General features: G+C 41.4%; 1 protein-coding gene across 2 annotated transcripts in view; it reads left to right on the plus strand.

The window, feature by feature from the left end:
- Window positions 1–4,775: 4,775 nt before the first annotated feature.
- Window positions 4,776–24,506, plus strand: part of ddx10 (DEAD-box helicase 10) — a 232,214-nt gene continuing 212,483 nt past the window's right edge. The window contains exons 1-6 of one of the 2 annotated variants that reach the window (XM_008111901.3): window positions 4,776–5,132; window positions 11,328–11,388; window positions 15,723–15,853; window positions 17,005–17,163; window positions 17,410–17,530; window positions 22,363–22,552. In XM_008111901.3, coding sequence (XP_008110108.1) covers window positions 4,950–5,132; window positions 11,328–11,388; window positions 15,723–15,853; window positions 17,005–17,163; window positions 17,410–17,530; window positions 22,363–22,552 — 845 coding nt within the window. In that variant the 5' untranslated portion in view covers window positions 4,776–4,949. The remainder of the gene's footprint in view (window positions 5,133–11,327; window positions 11,389–15,722; window positions 15,854–17,004; window positions 17,164–17,409; window positions 17,531–22,362; window positions 22,553–24,506) is intronic. The other variant, XM_062974612.1, reaches the window with a different exon arrangement.

Genomic DNA, 24,506 nt, shown 5'->3' on the forward strand with positions numbered 1-24,506 from the left:
TAACTTTCAAACAACCAGAAACTATAGTTATACAGCACCTTCCAATCCCTATGGGTACTGCTTAACCAGGTCCCTATCCACACTGCCATATAATGCAGTTTGAACTGGATTGCATGGTCAGTGTAGACCAGGCATGGGCAAACTTTGGCCCTCCAGGTATTTTGGACTTCAATTCCCACAATTTGTTAGGATTGTCTCCTGTGCCATAGCAACATGCTATGCTAATTATATATATATATATATATATATATATATATATATATATATATATATATATATCATTTATAATAATTTATAAATATATAATATATTGTATATACATATATTGATAATATTATAATGTAATACAATATTATACTAATAATAATACAAAATAATATTAATTATATATTACATATTAAATGTAATATTACTAATAGTATTACTATATAATGATATAGTACAATATAGTAATTTAATGCTTATATTGTGCTATGATAATAATATATTGTATGTACATTTGATTTGTAAGCTGCTCTGAGTCCCCTTCGGGGTGAGAAGAGCGGGATATAAATGTAGTAAATAAATAATTAAATAAATAAAACACCTGGAGGGCTGAAGTTTTTCCATGCCTGATGTAGACTCATATAATGTAGATTGAACTGGATTAAATGCATTTGCACTGCCGTCAGGGCCGGTTGAACATATGAGGCTGCTAAAGCGGCGGCCTCGGGCACTGGCCGCTAGGGGCGCTGTCGAGGCGTCGACAGCAGCCCGTAGCGCCACAGCAGAGATCGCCCAATTCTCCCTTAGTTCCGGGACGCAGGCACAGATCGCCTGGGCGATCTGCGGCCGCGTCCAGGAACTAAGGGAGAATTGGGCGATCTCACAACCTCTGGATACCTCACAACCTCTGAGGATGCCTGCCATAGATGTGGGCGAAACGTCAGGAGAGAATACTTCTGGAACATGGCCACACAGCCCGAAAGACATACAACAACCCTAAAGGGTAAATGTTTTCCCCCTGACATTAAGTCCAGTCATGTCTGATTCTGGGGTTTGGTGCTCATCTCCATTTCTAAGCCAAAGAGCCAGCGTTGTCCGTAGACTCCTCCAAGGTCATGTGGGATGACTGCATGGAGCGGTGTTACCTTCCCGCTGGAGCAGTACCTATTGATGCACTCACATTTGCATGTTTTTGAACTTCTGGGTTGGCAGAAGCTGGGGCTAACAGTGAGGGCTCACTCTGGTCCCCCAATTCAAACCTGCTGCGGCCTTTCAGTCCAGAATTTCAGCAGCTCAGTGCTTTCACATGCTGTGCCATCAGGGGATATTATTTCTTAAAGGTTGTGAATATACAATATTTCTGATTGTTTTTTTTTTGTCTGTTAGAGGCAAGCATGAATGCTGCAATTAGGAAAAATGATAAGGATGTAATGGCTTTGCAGACTTACAGCCTGGCTGTTTCCTCTCTGAGTGAATTTTTTGTTGGGAGGTGTTAGCTGGCCCTGATTGTTTCCTGTCTGGAATTCCCCTGTTTTCAGAGTGGTGTTTTTGTGATATGGTATGTGCTTCTACCGTCTGTGGCCGTGAGAAAACAGAGGATTTACCAGACTTTGATGATGGGAATACTTTGTTGGGAGGTGTTAGCTGGCCCTGATTGATTCATGACTGGATTCCCCCTGCTTTGCTACACCCATTACAATGGTCCACGCTGGCGTGGCACTTCTGAAGGACAAGAGTTCACTTCCTGAGAAAGGAAGTGTCTATTCTCCTGGGGCTGCGTTCTCCCAAACAAAACTGATCTGAAGCTAGTCCGAAGTCTGAAAAATCTTCTGAAGAGATATCATAACCAGGAAACCTTTGTGTAGTACTTGTAGACTAGAAATAACAAAAAAATTAAAATTGTTGCAAAGTTTATTAAAATATTTATTTATTAAAATGCAAGATTGGTGTTAATTCTATGTAATGTTGCTATATGAACATAATGTTGTTAATAAACTTCTGGTTGTAAGGTAAACTCTTTTATCCATTCTATTCACCTCTACCTTCTACCTTTTATTTCTCGGTGATTGGGTTTTTTTTGGGGGGGGGCACCAAAATTCTGTTTCGCTTACACTTGAAAATTTCCTTGGGCCGGCCCTGACTGCCGTATAATCCAGTTTAATCTGCATTATAATGGCAGTATAGATGGGGCTCAAGAGTCTACCATACCAGGTGCTGAAAGCCAGTGGTTCTTAGGCCACATATTGCAGGAAATTGTAACTTTTCTAACCCTGCCAGCATATTCGGTGTAATGCCTGGTGGATTCTGGGAATTCTCATCCACAAAAGGAAAGTTTCCAAACTGTCTTTAATAAACATCCTAGGAATGCTTCTGGAGGTGTTCCCAATCACTAATACTAGTGGTGGAGAAACAACAACTGGGCAGTTATTCCTCTGGGATCTGGAAAGCTATGCAGGGTGAGCTCTCATTAGTCCTTAGATGGAAGGCTGCCAATGCATACCAGGCGCTCTTGGCTCTATTTCAGAAGGAGGAACTGGCAAAACCATCTCTGAAAATTTCTTGCCTCAGAAAATCCTGTGAAATTCTTGGAGTCACAACAAGTCAACAGGCAAAAACACAGAAATGATGTATAAGGCCCCTTCTACACAGCTGTACAAAATCTAGATTTATGTGTTTGAACTGGATTATATGGCAGTGTGGGCTCAGATAATCCAGTTCGAAACAGATATTGTGGGATTTTCTGCTTTATATTCTGGGTTATATGGATGTGTGGATGCTAAAGAAAGAGAACCCTGGAAGACGGCTGTGCAGAGCAGGATATGCTTGGTTCTCAATAGCTTCTATAGATTTCTGTGCAATAAAATGTTCTTTATTATGCTCTTGTCTTGTGAGTTTATGTTGGTGTTACAAGTATTATTACTAACAATCTTAGGAGTCAAGATGATGCTTTCAGAACTGAATCAGAGGTCCCTTCTACACTGCTATATAATCCACTTCAAAACAGATAATTTGGATTTTATATGGCAGTGTAGAAGGGGCCTGAGGTCTTTTAAAACAACCTTTTCATAAGTTGCACCATAGGATTCTGAATTGCAACTTCAGTGGATGGATTTTAAAAAGCCTACAAAAAAGCTCTACCAGGCCATAAGGGGAAAAAAGCCCAAATTCACAGCTGGCTGATGCCTTTTTAGTGTTACCAAAATGCATACAAAAATAAGCAAGTGTCCATCTTCGCCAGAAGTTTTTCCAACGGGCTGCAAAAAAGGTAAAAGGATGGGGGATGAAACAGAATATTTCAAAAATCCATCCAAATTGCTTTCATTTTAGAGATAAAGCAGGATAGAAATAACAACAACAACAACAACAACAACAACAACAACAACAACAACAAACAACTTTGTGATATTTTTATGATGCCAGTTGTGACTGTGTGAATAGAATAAGGTAAAGGGTAAAGGTTTCCTCCTGATATTAAGTCTAGTCATGGGGTCTAGACTCTGGGGGTTGGTGCTCATCTCCATTTCTAAGCTGAAGAGCCGGCGTTGTCCGTAGACACCTCCAAGGTCATATGGCCATGGGCATTACTGTATGGAGGGTCGTTACCTTCCTGCTGGAGCGGTACCTTTTGATCTACTCACATTTGCATGTTTTTGAACTGCTAGGTTGGCAGAAGCTGGGGCTAACAGCGGGAGCTCACTCGCCGACCTTTCTGTCAGCAAGTTCAGCAACTCAGCAGGTATAATCCGCTGTGCCACCGGGGACTACGGTGAATAATAGAGTAATGAACTAATATTGTTTATAGAGTTAACCACTTTGGATCTCTTTAGAAAAATAAAGCAGAATAGAAATAATAATAATAATAATAATAATAATAATAATAATAATAATAATAATAATAATAATGGGTTACTGTGAGTTTTCCAAGCTTGTATGGCCATGTTCCATAAGCATTCTCTCCTGACGTTTCACCCACATCTATGGCAGGCATTCTCAGAGGTTGTGAGGTCTTTTGGAAACTAGTCAAGTGAGGTTTATATACCTCTGGAATGTCCAGGGTGGGAGAAAGAACTCTTGTCTGTTGGAGGCAAGGGTAAATGGTGCACTTGACCACCTTGATTAGTGTTGAATAGCCTTGCAGCTTCAACGTCTGGCAGCTTCCTGCCTGGGGGAATCCTTTATTGGCAGGTGATTAGCTGGCCCTGATTGTTTCTTGTCTGGAATTCCCCAAAGGATTCCCCCAGGCAGGAAGCAGCCAGACTTTGAAGCTGCAAGGCTATTCACTGCCAATCAAGGCGAGCCTTCAAGTTGGCGACAGGGTTTTCTTAGCAAGATTTGTTATGGCTTAAGGCCACCTATTGGGCTTCATCCCACTATGAATCCTGGGGTGCTGGCAGGCTGTTCGGAATTGTGGGGGTTGAAGTCCAAAACACCCGGAGGGCTGAAGTTTGCCTATGCCTCATCTACACTGAAGAATTAATGCAGTTTGGCACCACTTTAACAGCCATGGCTCAAGGCTGTTGGATCCTGACAAAGTTCTTTGCCGATGAGGGCTAAGTGCCTGGACAAACTGGAAAACCTGGGATTTGTAGTCCGTTCTGGCCCAGAGATCTGTGACAGAGAAGGCTCAACAGCGTCTCAAAAACTACAGCCCCCAGAATGCCATCGCTTTGATTCACGGCACTTAAAGGGATATCAAGCTGTGCCTACATTCTGTGAAGGGACTCAAATATTAGCAGTCGGCCGTCAAAAATATAAACTTTTAAAGGGTGCCGGGGAAAGCGTCCCGCTGCCTCCAAGGGAGGACTTTTTCATTCCGAAGGGAGGCGGGGCGCTGCAATGACGCATTGCCCGTGCGCCGCGTTGTTTCTGACGTCACATTCGCGTGCCGGGAAGCGTGTTTGATAGTAGCCAGCCACGCCGGCTGAGGCAAAGAGCCTGTCTCTCTTTCTGTGAGGTAAATAACGATGGAGAAGGCGAGCGGCTCCATCTTCGCCTCCATCCCCGACCCGGTACGGAACTTCGAGCGCTGGAAGAAGAAGTACGACAAGAAGAAGAGCAAACTGCGGCAGCAGCGCCGGCAGCAGAAGCAACCCGAGTGGCAGCTGGAGAGGCAGGTCATCGCAGGCCTCCAGAGGCGCTACTCCGAGGTCAGTAAAAGGAGGCCCTCATCCCATGTCGTCACACCGAAGGCCACTAAACTGTGGTTTTCCAGGAGTGTTGGACTTCAGCTCCCAGCATCCCTGGTCATTGGCCAAACAGCTGAGGCTTCTGGGAGTTGAAGTCCAGACAAGTCTAGACCAGGCATTGGGCAAACTTCGGCCCTACGGGTGTTTTGGACTTCAACTCCCACAATTCCTAACAGCTTGCTCTAGAATGGGAATCGCAACCCTACTAACCGTTGTTGTGCTTGATTGCACTGTATTTGTGAGAATCATAATATAATAGAGTTCGAAGAGATCACATGGGCCATCTAGTCCGACCCCCTTTATCGTGTCAGAAGCGAATTGTGGGTAGAGTTGTATTTAAAAACACAAACAAAGTTAAAAACTTGACATTATACTAAATGTTCTTTGACCAGAAGCTGGCCACTTGGAGTGCCTTTGGTGTTGCTATAAGAAGGTCCTCCATAGTGCATGTGGCAGGGCTCACACTGCATTGTAATAGGTAGTCTGTGGTTTGCTCTTCTCCACACTCGCATGTTGTGGACTCCACTTTGTAGCCCCATTTCTTAAGGTTGGCTCTGCATCTCTTGGTGCCAGAGTGCAGTCTGTTCAGCACCTTCCAAGTCCAGGTTTTAGCGTACCACAGGTGCTCCTGTGAATATCTCTGTGGATCTGAGAAAACTATTTCTTGATTTAAGACGTTGGCATGCTGGCTGATATCTGAACAGAGGATGGACCGGAGATGTCACTGCCTTAGTCCTTTAATTATTGGCTGTTACTTCCCGGCAGACGTCAGATAGTGCAATACCGGCTAAACAGTATAATTTCTCCAGTGGTGTGGGGCATAGACATCCTGTGATAATGCGGCATATCTCATTAAGAGCCACATCTGCTGTTTTAACGTGGTGAGATGTGTACCACATTGGGCATGCATATTCAGCAGCAGAGTAGCAAAGCGCAAGATGGCTTCACTGTATCTGGTTGTGATCCTCAGGTTGTGCCAGTCAGCTTATAAATACATAACACAAACTTTAAAATCAAAGTAAACATATAAATACAATTAAAAACTGTTAAAACATAGCACCAATCCCTCAATCGTCATCCAAGCTGCTTCAATTATATAATTTCTATGGATGTATATTGCAAGTGGTTGTTCTGGTAATTTAGTGTGAACAAGACCTAGTTGTTAGTCTTGTATACAACCTGTGATGAACAAGTTTGCAGCAATACACAAAGTGGAGATGTGCACTATGGCACTATGTGAAAGTCTGGGGTAAGCTAGACAGGAAAGAATTAGAGCATGTGAAGACTGCTATTTCTTTTCCTTCAAGTTACCCAAATTAGTTCTCCCCCTCATTGTTCACAAATTCACAAATTATGTTCACATAATTTGAGGCCCTTAATAAATTGGGCCTCAAATTAGGAACATCTAGAACTGAGCATAAACACTTTCATGCTAAAGTCATTCCACTGGCTGCCAAGTCATTGCTGGACAAAGTGTGGGTTTTGACCTCTAAAGCCCTACATGGTTTAAGGCCAGGTTACCTATAGGATTGCCTTCTCTTGCTCCTTAGGACATTTGGGTCCTCTGGGGAGTGGTTACTCCAGCCAGCCAGAACCCAACTGACAGTTGTCACCCAGCTGCCTCAAGACACTGTGTGTGTAATGATCTGCCAGAAGCTATTTGACAGCTAAACCAGCTGTCAGAATTCAAGACAACTGAAGACCTCACCCTTCCAGCAGGCCTACCTAGTCAATTTTAACCTGTGAAATTTTAACCTGCATTTTATTGGCATGGTCTCATGTGTATTTTGTTAAATGTATTTTAATAGTGTTTTAGAGAGGTGGGTGATAAATAAATAGTAGTAGTAGTAGTAGTAGTAGTAGTAATAATAATAATAATAATAATATAATCGCCTTAAAATTTCATGTCAGGCCAGCCCTCTTCATTGGCTGCATGGTTGAATTCAACAAACTGGGTCAGTACTTTACTTGTACTTTAGAAGGAGAAACTGAATGCTCAAGATCCATATAACTACATAATTAACATGCCTTCCCCTGCATGTTAACTGTGCCTGCCTCCTTGATATTTTTGGATAATATTTCTCATAATCCCTCCATGTTGGATAAGACTGGTGTGAGTAGTATGCCAAAAGCATGTAAAGGGCTGAAGTTATCTACCTTTGCTTTCGTTTATTAAATGTTAAGGTGGATTGGAATTGAGAAATGATATGGTGAGAATGAGAAATAGTATGGTGAGCACATAAAAGGCCCTTTCTCCTTGAGCAGTCAGTCCTCAAGAATCTGCTGAAACCTGAAGGTCTTCCCCTGCTTATAAAAGGAAAGCAAGGAGGATATCAGTCTAAAGGCCCTTCCATACAGTCATAAAACCGAGAATATTAAGGCAGATAATCCACAATATCTGCTTTGAACTGAGGGCCCTTCCAAACAGGCCCTATATCTCAGGATCTGATCCCATCTTTTCTGTTTATCCCAGATTATCTGGCAGTGTGGACTCATATAATCCAGTTTAAAGTAAAAAACCTGGGCTCAGATCCTGGGATATAGGGCCTGTCTGGGATATACAGCCAAATATCCCATAATATTAAGGCAGAAAATTCCACATTAGCTGAGTGTGGTCTCAAATAACCCAGTTCAAAGCAGATATTGTGGGATTTTCTTCCCGGGATATTCTGGGATAAAGGGCTGTGTGGAAGGACCCTGGGTTATCTGAGTCCACACTGCCATATAACCCAGTTCAAAGCAGATAATGTGGGATTTTATATAGCTTTGTGGAAGGGGCCTTAGTTATTTAGGAAGGGAGTTCCAGAGGCTGCGAGTAGCCACTCAAACCCCTTCAAAGCAGATAATCTTAACGTTATTTGGCAGTGTAGAAGGGGCCTCAGAAGGCCCTTTCCCATATTCCCATCAAAAGTTTACATGAGGATAGTTGGATAGAGAGAAGGGCCTTGCTGTAAGGTCTCTGGTAGGCTCATATATGGAGACATGGTCCTTCAGATAATCTGGACCCATGTCATACATTGCAAAGTCACAGAGAAACATGGATAGATTGGACTTCCCTTTCAAGGGAGGTGGTAGCTGGATTGGTTGAATAGCAGGGAGGTAACATGGATGACATGAGGAGAGATGTATAAAATATACATGGTGTGAAAAAACTAAGTACTTTAGTGAGAACTTCTCCCCTTTTTACAGTACTAGATCTTGTAGGGAGAAAATTGAATGCTGGAAGATCAAAGACCGAACTCTTCTTTATGCAGCACTTAATAAAACGATGGAATTTGTTGCCATAAGATGAAACAATGGTCACCAACTGGGTTAGCTTTAAGATTTGTGGATGATAAACTGCTCATCCCAATGGCTATCTCCTGCCTCCAGGATCCGATGCAGTGTGTCTGCTAATATTAATGTTTGCAAAACATGAGCAGGAGGGCGCTACTGCTTTGTAGGCTTCCCATAGGCACCTAGTTGGTGACTGTGAGAACAGAATTTTTTAGTGGATAAGACTGTGATAGAGCCAGCAGGACAGCTCTCGTGTTGTTTGATTGGCTTCTGTCGCATCAGAAGCTGCTGAACTGGATGGACCTTGGTTCTAATCCAACACAGCTGTTCTTATGTTCTCTTCACCCAGCTTCTCTGGAAAATATATTTGCATGGCAGAAAAGAGTTTGCCAGTCTGCATGCCAGCTGGCTGACATTTAAAACATTTATCATCATTTATGAAATGCTTGTGGGCTTACCAGAAACCCCTCTTGCTTAGTGGAAGCCTATATTGGTGGAAGAATTATTGCTTCTGTTATTCCAAATAACAGTGCATTATGTTTTATGAACTGGTTCCTGCTTCTCTATGCATTCATACCTCAAAACCATTCTTTCTTAGCCAATTTTTAAGTGCTCTTTTTGAAATTTAACAAAAATGGCACACCTAATTGGCATTTTGATGACTCCATGCCACTATTAGGATTTTTAATCAGCAGTGGTTTGAAAAAAAAAGAAAAAAGAACCTGCTTATACAAAAATGGCAACTGCCTTTTATTTATATGTATATTCTTATCCCAAGAGTGTAAATGATTAGACAATTTCTTATGGTGACACATCTGCTAGTTTTAACAGTTCTGACTGAAGCAAGTCTGTAATCAATGTTTATAACTGCAGTTAGGGCGGGATCCTAATGGAAGATTGGATTGGAGAAAAATAAGCTGTAATATGTTGAGATGGCATACCTTCCTTTTTAATTTTTATGTGCTTGCATTGTCAACTCCACTGGGGAACTGGAAATATTGCAGCTGGGTGCCATTACTTTGTATATTTACATGCCTTTCAGAACATGGTTTTAACTAAAGTGAGACATTTATTTCTCATTAAGAAATAGGGATCAGGTAGGCCTCAGGAACAAAGAGACAGTAACAAAGGATATTTATTTATTTACCATAGTTCTATCCCACCCTTCTCACCCCAAGGGGGACTCGAAGCGGCTTACAACTTGGCACAATTCAATGCCACATTGAAACATAAACATAAACATTATAAATACATTAATCATTCAGTCGTTAAACATAAAACAATATCATATAAATACAATTAAAACAAGATTTAAAATAGCAGTTAAAACAACCACATAGTCCATAATCAGAGTCCATGAGCCATTCCAGTTACAGTCACATATTTCTCAGCTATCTGGTATCCACTATTACGCAGACAATAGCAGTTGCTGCTGTTATAGTTATATTTATTTGTACAGTATTCTCTCATTTATCACGGGGGTTGCATTCCAGGACCACCCACGATAAGTGAAAATCTAGGGATGCTATTTTAATTTAAATATTTATACATTATTTTATTTACCCCATTGCTGCTGCTTCTCCTCCTCAGGGCTGCCCCCTTGCTTCGGGCCTGCCATGTTGCTCTGGCTGCCTCTTCCAGGGAAGAAGGAACACCGCTCTGCCTGGTGTGTGAGTGAGGGTGGGTGAGAGAGTGAGGGCGGGGGGCAGTGGCGGCAGAAGAGAAGCCTGGAAGAGGCGGCCAGACTCCTCTTCTGCTGCCGCTCCAGCAAAGCCATGCCAGGAAACGTGGAGTACTCAGAAGGGGGGGGGGCGAGACTTGTGGAGGACTCCGCCCTCTCTTCCGAGTCTTCCACATTTCCCGTCGTGGCCCAGCTGGAGCGGCGGCAGAAGAGGAGCCTGGCTGCCTCTTCCAGGCTCCTCTTCTGCCGCCGCTGCCTGTCTCCCTCACTTTCTCACTCCCTCACCCACCCTCCCTCACTCACACACTGGGCTGAGCGGCATTCCTTCTTCCCTAGTAGAAGCAGCTAGAGCAACATAGCAGGCCTGAAGCAAGGGGGCAGCCCTGAGGAGGAGAAGCAGCAGCAATGGGGTAAATAAATAATTAATAAATAAAATTTCATGCGAAACAGCAAGTCAGTGATAAGTGAATTGCAAAGTAGCGGGGGAACACTAGTGGGACTCAAGGTACAAGAGAAAAATACAAGTGGTTTTTGTCTCTTGCCTGGGGTTTTTGTCTCTTGCCTGGGGGCTAATGACTGAACAAAGGATGCCCCCAGGCAAGAGACAAAAACCTTTCCAATGCTAATTAGGGTGATTAACTGAAACATTAGTGCTGGCTTCCCAGTGACAAAGGACTCTTGCCACACCCTGGACTCTACACAGATATATATTCTTTCCTTTCCTTACTTAGTTTATCCATACCTCACAACCTCTGAGGATGCCTGCCATAGATGTGGGCGAAATGTCAGGAGAGAATACTTCTGGAACATGGCCATACAGCCCGAAAGACATACAACAACCGTAAATTAGAAGTGCTAAGCTGTAGCTGGTTAATGCTCTATTCTGTATTACAGCTAATGGTGTAAACTCCCTGGAGTTTGAGGGGACTTCTGATTAAACAAGCATTAGGAAAACTATATGTCTCAGCTTCTGTCTTTTTACATATAGTGTTATGATATGAACTGCACGCGTTGCTGATAGAATAATAACAGATACTCAATTGCTCATGCTAATTCTGCATACTTTAGAAATATTAAATGGATTGCAGAACAAAGTATCTTCTACAATAATTTAAAAATTAAGCCTACATGAGATTCTTTCCTATATTGCTTAATATTTTAAAACATAATAAACATGAGTGTTTTTGCCTATTTTCCAGATCAATGCAAATGAAATTGTAAGATTTTCAGATTTCCCGCTATCCAAGAAGACATTGAAAGGTAAATACAGTCTTTTTATTCATTTAATTTCTTTATATTTTCATTTACTTCATTTGGATTTTCCAAATATCAGGCCAGCATTATTACCAATTTACTACATTGATTTTTAAATTTCTTTGCTCTCTTCGACAGTATTTCAATATGTTATTACTTCACCACTAAGTGTCATTTGAGTCCTGCCCTATATTTTACTCATATTTTCCAGTTCACAATAGTTCATTTTCTGCATATGTATACTGTATAATCTTGCATGAATCTATGTTTGCTCCATCAAACATGACAAATGTACAGAGCTACTGCTTTGGTTATATGTTTGATGAAATAAAACATCCTCTTTAACAACACTTGAGAGTAAGTCTTGCTGGGGTCCATTCGGCAAGGTACAGCGGATATTGTTTGAGTCCTAGGACCATCATGGAGCACACCACTCTAAGAGAAAATAAGCTGTAAACATCCACAAGTCTTTTTTCCTTTCTCTTGCAAGGAGTGGAATCTGAGGCTAAATAATAGCACACTGTTGGGAGAATCTCTTTCTGTGCATGGTGGTGGCATGTATGTAGAGTTTCTTTTCCCAGTTGCTGAATATGTAATCCCAGTATGAGTGGTGGTAGGTTGTGTCCAGTGTGAATGTGGCTCTGTCATTTGTTGCAGGTTATTTGTCTAGCATGGGTGAATCCCAAGGATATGATTCAAACTGTCAAAGCTCTAACAGTGCAATTCTAACTCAGCAACTGGGGCAAGACTTGGCTGAGCCAGTAGTATTAGGTTAGCTGAAGCTGTGCTGTATACAGATCTCATAGAACCATATAGTTGGAAGAGACCACAAGGACTGTATAGTCCAACCTCCTGCCATGCAGGAACACTCAATGAAAGCCCTCTTGACGGATGACCATCCAACTTCTGATTTAAAACCTCCATAGAAGGAGATGCCACCATGCTTCAAGGCAGCACATTCCACTGCTGAACAGTTCTTACCATTAGGAAGTTCCTTCTGATGTTTAGGTGGAATCTCTTTTCCTGCAATTTGAATCCATTGCTCCATGTCCTAGTCTCTAGAACAGCAGAAAACAAGCTTTCCCCCTCTTCAATGTGACAGTCTTTCAAATATTTAAACATGGGTATCATGTTCCCTCTCAGCCTTCCTTTCTCCAAACTAAACATACCCAGCTCCCTAAGCTGCTGCTCATAGGGCATGACTTCCAAATACTTGGTTGTTTTGATCACTCTTTTCTGGACATGTTCCAGCTTGTTAATATCCTTCTTGAATTGTGGTGCCCAGAATTGGACGCAGTATTCCAGGTGAGGTCTGATCAAAGCAAAATAAAGTCGGGCTGTGGCTTCCCTTGATCTAGACCAGTGATTCTCAACCTGTGGTTCCTCAGGTGTTTTGGCCTACAACTCCCAGAAATCCCAGCCAGTTTACAAGCTGTTAGGATTTCGGGAAGTTGAAGGCCAAAATATTAGGAAGAGTTTCCTGATGGTAAAAAGCTGTTTGACAATGGAATACACTGCTATGGTCTGTGGTGGGGGCTCCTTTAGTAGTTTTGAAACAGAGAATGGATGGCCACGTGTCAGTGAATTTGATTGCGTGTTTCTGCATGTCAGGAGGTTAGACTGAATAGTGGTCTCTTCCAACTCTGTGATTCTAGGATTCAAACAAGATTTCAGTGTTTTGTACCTTTACTCTCTCCTCCACCTTTTTCTGTCCCCTTTTGGGCTCTTCTTATGGCTAATCTCTCAAGCCCCTCCCACACAACTGAATAAAATCCCACATTTTCTGCTTTGAAATGGAATATATGGCAGTGTGGACTCAGATAACCCAGTTCAAAGCAGATATTGCAGGATTTTCTGCCTTGATATTCTGGGTTATATGGCTGTGTGGAAGGGCCTTCAGAGTCTGATCTACCGGCACAAGGCAGATTATGTCAGCCTTAAGGTCAGCTCAGTTCTGGTCATAGAACCTGGGGCAGGGCAGCCATGATACTCAGTGACTTCTTCACAAGTGCTTTTGATGAGTCAATGGGATGCATCCGAGTTCTCCACCCATATTGTCAAGAGTCAGACGCCAGTTAACAAACAAAACAGAGTTTATTCCGAAGATAAGCCAAAAATAACATAAACACAGAAAGTATCCTTGAAACACTTCACTTATCAGTGTTTCAAGAGTAGTTTGGACAAAAATAACTCAAAAACTAGCCACGCTATTTTCCCATGCTGGCATTCAATAAAAACTAAAAGACGCTTCAATTCAGCTTTGGAGAACAAATAGAGTTGACTGCTAGAAAATATGCAAAATAAACGAAGGCTTGAAACCTTCCAGAAGCTGCAGAGTATAACTGAAAGTGCAAAAGCCTCTCTTGGCTCCAAACCGTTTCTGAAAACAGACAGCCGGCTCTGCGGATTTAAAGGGACAGTTCCCAAAAGAAAAACAGCAAACTGGCTTGAAAACAAACAAACTAGAAGAGCAGTAAAACTGCTTCCACGGTGCAGATTAAGCCGAGAGCTTCAAAGGGATGATGAATAGCCGTCGTCAGGAAAATCCAAGGTCAGGTCAGGAGGCAGCAGCAAATTCCGAAAGGCAAACCAGTAGTGTCAGGACCCAGGCTGCAGAGCACCAATAACCATGCGCAGAGACCAGATTCTATCTAATATCTTTATTAAGGGAATATATAAAGTCAATAAAAACAAGTGACGAATAAAGTTCAGAAGTAGACCTTTCAGGAAAGGTCAAATATAGTCCAGGGAATCAATGTCCAATATGGGATATTAAGGTCCAAAGTTGTAATCCAATAACCGAAACACACACTTTGCCAAGCAAAGTGTGGGGAAATGACAAGGTCCTTTAGTCCATGGAACTTGGCAACAAGGCTGGAAGCAAACTAGATTCTTGGCAAAACAAGGCTTGATACGAGGCAACAAGAAGCAAGAAACAAGAACAGGGTCCGTGGCGAGGTCCGTGGAACAAGGCAGGGTTGGAACAAGAACGAGGTCCGTGGCAAGGTCCTGGAAACATGGAACTGGAGTAGCGTAGTCTACACACGATCTTACTCCTGAAGCTGACGAATTGACTCCGCAAGGATCTCCTTGCGGGTAAACACCTATATAGGATCTTGTTTTCCTGCCAAGGAACACTTTCCCTGGGGAACAAGAAGTGAAACCCATACTATGTCCAGATGCATGACTCCTTAAGATTTCCCAAGGGAAACAGGCTTAATCAGCTAATTGTCTGGCAGCGATCCTGGCGCTTCGGCGCTTCGCCTCCCTAGCGCCTCTATCTCGATTATAATTATCCCGGCGAGAGAACGGGGGAGAATTCTGCCCAAGGCTTGTTTGGCTGACTTCTGGAGGACAAACATCCTGCAGGTACAAGGGCTCCAATTCTGGCTGAAACGGTGGGAAACCAAAGTTTTCCTCTTCGTCTGCCACAATAGTACTGGGAACGGGACTACATGGCCCATGAGACATCACAAGTAGTCAGAAGCCGGGAGTATTTGTCAGTCAGAGGGCGTAAACAGAAGCCAGGTCAAATTCAATCCAAAGTCCGAAGAAGGTGCAGTCATCCAAACCAGGTCCACGATAAGACACAGCGAGAGCCAAGCCAGATGGTATCAGCAGATCCGAATCACAGTCCAAGTCCAGTCTTCACGGAAACACAGAGATCCCAATGGCTCCTCAAGAACACCTTGCCACACGCAAAGTGCAGTGGCCAAACATTCCCATTTTATTCCCCTTCCTCCTGGGTGACCAAACACTCACACCCAAACACCAGGTGTCCCAAATCTACTCAGAGTCTGAACTCCACACAGCTAGAGCTCGTGGATCTGGAGTACCTAGCAATTCGTCGGAGTCCCAATCATCCTGCCCACACTTAGCCCCATGAACACTTAAAGAACCATCCTCCCTTCTCCAAGCATCCCAAGTGGGATCAGCTCCTGCAGAAACCCCAGGTTCAGCAGTATCCATAGGCCCCAAATCCCCAGACATCTCCGGTGGCTGTGCCCATTCAGTGCCCACTTCCCCAGCCACCATCTGTTCCTCAGCATCCATTTCCCCAAACTCCCCATCTGAATCTTCCTCAGAAGATCCCCCATATAGCTCTCTAAGTCGCTTCCTGCGCAACTCCTCCAGTGAACCCTCATCACGAGGGTTTTTTCTTCCTCTTCGAATCCCATCACCATCAACCATAATCCCCGAAGGCGCAGTCACAACACATATAGAGATGAATGCCTGACAACAAATGTGTCAAACCAGTGTTTATTATTTTATTTATTATCTTTATTTATACCCTACCTTTCTCCCCTTGGGATAAAACGTTGTGGTCTTCTCTAAACCAGGTTTGCAAGAAGCCCAGTATCGCATGGTGACGGAAATTCAGAGGCAGACCATAGGTTTGGCATTACTGGGTAAAGATGTGCTGGGAGCTGCAAAAACAGGATCAGGCAAAACCCTGGCTTTCATTGTACCTGTAAGTAATTAATTTCCTCTTTAATTTTCCAGCTGAAAATGTATATTTGTTGTCCTTTTGTTAGGAGGTGAACAAAAAATAGTTTGCTTATAAAATGCTTTGCCCCTAGAAACTGTCATAGCATTTGCATTTGACCCTTTCAAACAGGGATATGAGAAGCTTTGGCTTTTCAGATGTTCTGGGCCATGATTTCAGTCTCATATCACTAGCCACGGTGAGTGGGGTGATGAGAATTTTCGACCAAAGCCTTTGGAGAGGCAGAGATTCCCTGTGCTGTTGAAATAAAAAAAGAGATTTGAAATACTACATGGAAGCTATTTATTAGCTATATGTGTCAAAGCAGTGGTGAGTTTAAAACACCTAACAATCAAGTACAATTTTAAATTAATAACTAGATAAACACCATTATGATAAAATGAAATGGAGGAGATTAAAAATTGCAGTCGTAAGGGATTTGGCAGAGCTATATTTTTACAGTATATTATGGATTGGGGGAGGGACTAGAATTACTGTATTAAAGTGAAATGTCTTGTTATAAAAACATTAAACATGAATAAAAAGGAAAATTTAAAAGATAAACTAAAAACTTTGCATTCACAGAGGGGTTCTACTCTATGTTGCTCAGATGTACTCTTAAGTTAAGACCATGTGATGATGTTGGAGTGTTCACTATGCATACCAAAAAGTTTTCTCTTGCTTCTAATGACATAGCAATATGTGCACACCCCTCCCCCCCGCGTTTTCTGATTATATGTTAGAATTGTGTTCTAACATTTTGGTAAACACAGCATTAATTATACTCTCAATGAGAGTGGCTACCATGTCTGGATTGAAGCTATATTGAGGTCCTTAATTACCACTGTTCCAGATAAAAGGACTGCAGATTAAACTGGCAGTCAATACTCTGTTGTTCTGTAGACAGCCAGAATGATTGTTTACAGTAGACTTTTCAGTTATGGAAGACATTGATGCACACACAATGAACACTGCATCTTGGCCATATCAGGGCATTCTTAAGCCCAAACACTTCTGTTTTTATTTTTGTTGTGTAACTGCTGTTTACATGCACACAGAGAGCAATTTTAGTTTTTAAAAAATGCTTGATGAACAAATTTGATGAGATTACTAATGAGTGTTTTCTAACTATGCAGGCTCTGGAAATCTTATACCGACAGCAGTGGACATCCACGGATGGGTTGGGAGTTCTGATAATCTCTCCCACCAGAGAGCTGGCATACCAAACATTTGAAGTTTTGCGTAAAGTGGGGAAAAATCATGACTTTTCAGCTGGTCTTGTTATTGGTGGCAAGGTAAGCTTCCACCTCTTAAATAAGCATGTTTTCATATTTTATTGATGGAAAGAGTACAGATCTTGTAAAAGCTATTTTTAACCCTATTTGTCCCTAAATCCCACTGACCATGATGACCAGAAGACAGAAATGTAGGAGAAATGTTCAGATACTTTGGCTGCACTGGTGTGCTTGAGAGATTTTTTTGTTGCAGTGTTACCTGTGTGACACAGGTATCCTAAATATCAAGTCTATCTGATATTTCAGGACTTGAAACAAGAAGCCGATCGAATCCACAATATTAATATTCTCATATGTACTCCTGGTCGACTTCTGCAGCACATGGATGAAACATCGTATTTTTATGCTTCTGATCTGCAAATGTTGAGTAAGTAGAAAACATTGCCATTTTTACCTGAATCATCTCAGCTGGGAATTCAGATGGGCCATCAAGAACCCTGAGATCGTCTGGGGAGGCCCTGCTCTCGGTCCCACCTATTTCGCAGGCGCGGCTGGTGGGGACGAGGGACAGGGCCTTCTCGGTGATGGCCCCTCGGCTGCAGAACGCCTTTCCTAGTAACATTCGACAGGCCCCGGCCCTTTTGAGCTTTAGGAAAAATGTAAAGACGTGGCTCTGTGCACAAGCATTCAACGAATAAGTATTATGATCTGACATGGCCCGAAATAAGGTTTATGTATGAGGTATTGTACATGGAATGAATTATTTATGTGTTTTAAACTTTTTATATTTTTTTTATTAAGTATTTAATTGATATAATTGTGCTGTTTGATTTTATTGAATTCTGTTGGGTATTGGGTATTGAATTTTGCCAATCCTGTAAGCTGCCTTGAGTCCTTATGGGTGAGAAAGGCCGGGCAAAAATGTTATAAATAAATAAATAAATAAATAAATAAATAAATAAATAAATGTGGAATTCTCTTCCCTTAAACTCCATTAAATATCTAGGGTGCACACAGAGCTCTCTGTGAATAGGAATTCTTACTACAGCTGGAACATTTCTCTCAAATGAAAGTAGAGGCATCTGTTCAAAAAGTTATAACATGTAACAATTGGAATGTAAAGCATGTGAGCAAGAATGGAAGATTAAATCAGTACTGAATTGGTAACATTGGGGACTCAGGTACAGTGGGCCCTTGGTGTCTGCTGAGGTTTGATTCCAGGATTCTCTGTGGATACCAAAGTTGGTCAATGCTCAAGTCCTGCAATATGCAATAGCTTAGTAAAGTGTTGTCTCTTGTATAAAATGGCAAAGACAATGTTTGCTTTTGGACATTTTTTTTTAATATCTTCAAGACATGGATTATTGAATCTATTTTATATTTACTTGAATCGAACACCCTTTTTTTGGCTAAATGACCTCTCTAAACTTAGGATGCACATTAGATTTATGTAATCTTAGTGCTGAGCCAAAGCCAAAGGGCGAACTGCTTCAGGAGCTCCTCTGGGGAACATTGCCTTTCAATTAATGGTCATGGCTCAATGCTACGGGATCCTCGGATTTCTAGTTTGATTGAGGCATCAGTCTTCTTTGGCAGAGAAGGCTCAAGGCCTTGTTAAACTACTGCCCCCTTGATTCCATAGCACTGAACCAAGGCAGATAAAGTGCATTCATTCTACAGCATAGATGCATCCCAATATTTTCCTTTCCATAAGCTTTTGTGCTACAATAATATAATAATAATAATAATAATAATTTTATTTCTTACACACCTTGTGGCTCGAAGCAGGTTACAACATCGCTAAAAACGCACAATCATCTAAAAACAAATCATCTAACAAAATACACATATTAACACATATTTCTACAAAATACATATTATAATGTACAGAACAATACACTACTGTGCTATAGAGAGTGTCCTAGCCTAATGCATCTGTGCGTGATTTGGTAACTGCACAGTGGCAGATAGGAAGGCACTCCAAAGTGTCACCACTTTTACACAGCAAATCATTGGTTGCCCTCTCTCATCTTTGGAAGAATCTTATAATTCCCGCTGCTTTAAAAAAGCTCAGAGCATTCTTGGGGATCCACTTCACTCACTATTTTTTTGAATTATTGCTACCTGGCAGATGGTACAGGGTGACAAATACAGACTGAAATATAGCTTTTATTCTAGAGCTGTGGCTATGTTGAACTCCATGATTTCGCGCTGATGTTCCATTGGCAGCTGTTTTGTGGTGGTGGTGGTGGGGGGTTTGGAGGGATGGGTGTGTTGTTTTGAGTGTGTGTGGGAGGGCATGTAATTTTGTTGTGCAATAGCACAATAACAAATAAATCTATTCTATTCTAAACATAAGACACAAGTTTAAAATTTACGATTAAAACTGGCTGGGAAGTCCTGCCAGAAAGGAAGGTCTTTAGATGGTTTTAAAATTCCGGCAGCTCACTTAGCTATTGGAGCTCTTCCAGCAGGTCGTTCCACAGTTTTGGGGCAGCTGATGAAAAGGTCCTCTGGGTGATGTTCACGAGTTGGGTTCTGGCAGGCTGGAGTATCCGCTCCCCAGAGGACCTAAATGTGCGAGGCAGATTGTATGGGAGAAGGCGATCCTGTAGGTAACCTGGATCCAAACCATGTAGGGCTTTAAAGGTCAAAACCGTATTTTTAACCAACTGGAGTTTCCAAACTTGGTACAAAGGTAGCCCAATGTAAAACTCATTGCAAAAGTCCCACCTTGAGAGTTACCAGTGCATGCACTACCATTGTTAGGTCCTCCAAGTCTAGGAAGGGCACAGCTGTGATATCACCCAAAGCTGATAAATAAGCATTCCTGACTGTCACATCTACCTGGGCTGATATTTGGAGAGATGCATCCAGGAGCACACCTCCACCCCCAGATTAGGACCCTTGATAGCAAACACATCTGTTTTGTCTGGATTCAGTTTCAATTTGTTTTTCCTCATCCAGCCCATTACCTCCTCCAGGCATTAATTGAAACGAGACACACTATCCTTATCTAAAGCTGTTTGTGAAGGCATGGAGAAATATACAGTATTTGGGTGTCATCAGCATATTGATAATACCTTGCCCCATGCCTATGGATGATCTCGCACAGCGGTTTCATGTAAATATTAAAAAGCACTGAGGATAGAATGGCATCTTGTGGGATACTACATAACAGCTCCTTTTTTGAGGAACAGCTATCCCCAAGCACCACCATCTGGAACCTGCCTGAGACGTATGACCAGAACCACGGCAGCACAGTGCCTCCAATTCCCAAATCCATCAGGCATTCCTGAAGGATATGGTTGATGGTATCGAAAGCTGCTGAGAAGTTTTAGAAGCACCAACAGAGACACCAAGCCCTTGCCACTAAGGTGACCATAGCCGTTTTTGTTCCGTATCTTGCTCTGAAGCCAGTTTGAAATGGGTCAAGGAAGTGTGTGCCATCCTAGACTGCCTGAAGTTGGAGGGCAACTGTCTTCTCAATAATTTTGCCTTAAAAAAAGGAAGGTTAGAAACCAGTCTGTACTTATTAAGGTCCAGGGGATCCAGAGAGGGCTTTTTCAGCAGTGGCCTAACTACTGCTTCTTTTAAACAGGATGGAAAGTTCCCTTCCCTGAGAGATGAGTTAATAATTTGTGGAATTTGAGATTGAATTGAATCTCTTCCCTGGACAAGCAGCCAAGGGGGACTGCGATCAAGAAAGCAGCTTGTCTTCTTTACTTGCCCCAGATGCTTGTCCACATCAATAGTATTCACCAATTGAAAGTGATCCAGTGTAATGCCACTCACAGAGTTGCTGGACACTTCATTATTTACTTCTGCTCTAATGATTGCGTCTAAATTGGCTTTTATGTGAGGGGTTTTATCTCATTAATGGAATCACAGCTAGCTACTGAAGGTTGTACCAGTGGGTTCAAAGGAGAGGGCATCTGAGGTAAGCCTCTCACCACTCTGAACAGCTCAGCTGGACGTAAATCTGCAGACGTAATGCTTGCAGAGAAGAAAGCTTTCTTCGCTGCTCGTATTGCCACCTTATAGGTGTTTTGTCACATAGAAGTAGAGATTTCCCTCTATCAGCAAATACTTTTTTTTGGTTTCAGGAAATCAAGGTGCGCAATAGATTCAATGGCACCTTAGACCTGAGTCCATATGGGTATTTTATTTTTGGCATATGTTATTTTGCTATGGGTTGAAAAGCTGGTTCACACCAAGTTAGTTGAAATTAATCTCAATGAAACGAAAGTTGGTTCAGCCCAGTTAATCAAGTAAAAGGAACAAAATGGCAAAACCTTTCACTTTTGGCAGGCTTCTTGAGGTTCCTTTAGCTAGTTGCATAATGTCCTTTTCATTACTTGCTACCAAAGTGCGACTGATGGAAATGTCCTAGATAGATACACATTTATGTGTTTGAGGCTATTGTACTCCATGCCATCAAGCCACAGAATTTTTTGGTGCCTTCCTTTCAGAATAAGTCATTTCAAAGCAGGGGCAACAATAACACATTTAGATGTTGTGCATAGATGGAAAGGTTTTAATGTCCTGCCACTTTCTTGGTGGTTATGGAATATCATGCTAATGGAGAAATTAACCAGAAAAAGTAAATGCTAGTAAATATAACCAAGACCACCTTAAATTATATGAGACTTGGTACTCTTCCTCAAATATTGATTTTTGGAAAGATACTACAGTATATGTAACAGTTGCCACATTAGCTGGAGATTTCTTACTTGGATAGCCAGAAAACAACAATTCACTATACCCAATTGAACTGGGTCTGACATGCACATTTTGTTGATTATGTTTGTTTCAATAATATCTTTTTTTAAAAAAACCTAAACGTTGGTGCCAAAAACAACAACAAAACAACAAAATAACACATGAAGGCCCTGATCCTGGAAAATTACTTGCCACGGTCCCGTTGAGGATATTGATGGGAAGCTGTAACTCAATAAGATTGGAGCAATGGATATGTGTTCTAATGGTAGACCTTGGAAAGTTACCTTTTTTGGACTACAGCTCTCAAATGCTTCAACCAGCACAGATAGTGGCCATGTTGGCTGAAGGATGGAGAAACCATGCTCTAAAAATTTAATGTCACCAAGCTCTGCTTAATAGTCAGATACTTGATTTTCATATGCTTGTTGGGGCTAAAACCTTTGGTGCCATGTTTTCTCTCTGATGGCTAGAAGCTTTTTTTTTTTTTTTTTGTAAAAGGAAAAATCAGTTTTCTCCAATTTGTCTTTTTTATTCCAGTCCTTGATGAAGCTGACCGAATTTTGGACATGGGCTTTGCTGATACAATGAATGCAATCATTGAAAATCTTCCCAAGAAACGCCAGACATTGCTCTTTTCAGCCACACAAACAAAATCTGTGAAGGATCTGGCTCGGCTAAGTTTGAAAGATCCGGAATATGTCTGGGTGCACGAGAAAGCAAAGTTCAGGTAGGAGAATTCCTGTGTGTTTAGCTTTTGAAGAAACAAAATCTTTTTACTATTTTTCCACCTGTTTGTGGAAAGAAACAAGGTAAAAGCCTGCTACCCTTTGTGATAAAGCAGATTAGAAGACTGAAATGAGAGCACACTCAAAAAAGGGGAAAACTAATGTGATATATTGAAGCATGGTTGTATAATTCTTTGCTTCAGTTGCTGCTCTGCCAATTCTGTTACTGCCTGTCCTATTAATTACTTCAATATATACCGTAATTTTTGGTCTTAAGGCAGAGACCTAAAGTAGATATATAAATAAAAAATAATCAGAAAAACAGAAAAAAAATAATCAATTCGCATATTTAGTAGGCTGGCCCAAATCAGTTGCCTTTCTGAAACAGAGCAAACTAACTCTCCTGTTCAAGGCTCATTGTACCAAAATCCAGTCATGTTATTTTGATATCCAAGAAATAAAATCTGTCACACATCCCTTCTTGGACCATTAAAACATTACAGCTTTGTTCTGCCTGATAGTGTTGACTTTATATGTTTAGAATTGCAAACTTTATAAATTCTATGGAAAACAAAGTTTATTTTCTGAATGCTTAATTCCTCCTTTTTCCATTACAGAGTCCCCACTCCCCACTGATAAACATTTCTTGCTGGATTGATCTCTTCTGTTTTCCAGTTTCTGAAAATGGCAATTTCCCAGCCTAAAACAGTCCTCCCCATACTCAAAATATTTTAAAGTGATAAATTATGCTCCCCAAATCTACTGTTTAAAGAATTTTTGGTCAGTTTTCCTCCTCCCCTTGGGTTTGGGATTGTAAGTGGGCTGCCCTGGAGGGATACACATTTGTCTGATGGATCATATTTGACCACTCTGATCTATGAGTTCCTTCTCAGATTAATGAGCAATATTTCATTGAGTGTTTGCCTTGCCTATTAAAAAAAAGTCTATATAAGCTCGCGATGGAAAAATTCTCCCATATTTGCAATGACATGAATATATTGCACAGTATGGCTTCCTGGTTGCTATAAATATCTATGATCTTTCCTCTGTGATTCTCCAACTAAGCTGGAGTTGTCTTTAATCTTATCCCTTGTCTGTGTAACCTCACCCAGGGTGCATCTACACTATAGAATTAAAGCAATTTGGCACTACTTTAATTGCTGTGACGTTATGCACACATAAGTTATTAGCCTTCCCTGGGAAACAGTGCGGATGCCTATCAAACTGAATCTCTCATGATTCTACATCAGTGAGCTATGGCAGTTAACGTGGCATCAAACTGCATTAATTGTGCAGTGTAGATGTGCCCTTAGTCTTCCATGTCCCAGCAATATTGATCTTACCTTGTAAGGTTCATAGCACTAATGATTGCAAAGCAGTAATGTTAATACTGTATCATTGTTGTACTATTTACTAAGAATAGCACCACCACCAATTCCTTAAAAAAGAAAATTTGTCATTGCTATGTCTGAGTTGTTTTTAGCAACATTTAATCTGTTTTTTATCTGGAAAATAGTGAACAAATTTGTGTTATATCTTGACTGAAATTTGTCTGGACTGCTGGCAAAAATGCCCTAGGAGATAGAATTTCCCAGCTGCACCTGCATTTTCTCATCTATTGAACTAAAAAAATAATAATGCAGGCCCCTTATCTCAGAGTTTTTTTTCTGGTCTTGTGCAGTCACTTTGCAGGGTTTTACTTTTCCTGATGCGAAAAGATTAATGATTAATGTCTTTGCAGTAGCACTTCCAGTTTCCTTTCAAACATTCTAGCAGCTTGGATTAGACATGGAAATGAAATAGAAGTAAATGGTGGTATATATTTTTCAGCAGGAATTACTGCTTTGTGAAACAATTTATCATTGGTTTACCAGAATAGGAAAAATGTTTCTAAGCAAGATCTGTACAAAGCGGGAATGTCAGCTGTGTAATTTAGAGAGCAATGTGCTGAATCAA

This window comes from Anolis carolinensis, chromosome 3, assembly GCF_035594765.1.
Source record: "Anolis carolinensis isolate JA03-04 chromosome 3, rAnoCar3.1.pri, whole genome shotgun sequence".
NCBI lineage: Eukaryota > Metazoa > Chordata > Lepidosauria > Squamata > Dactyloidae > Anolis > Anolis carolinensis.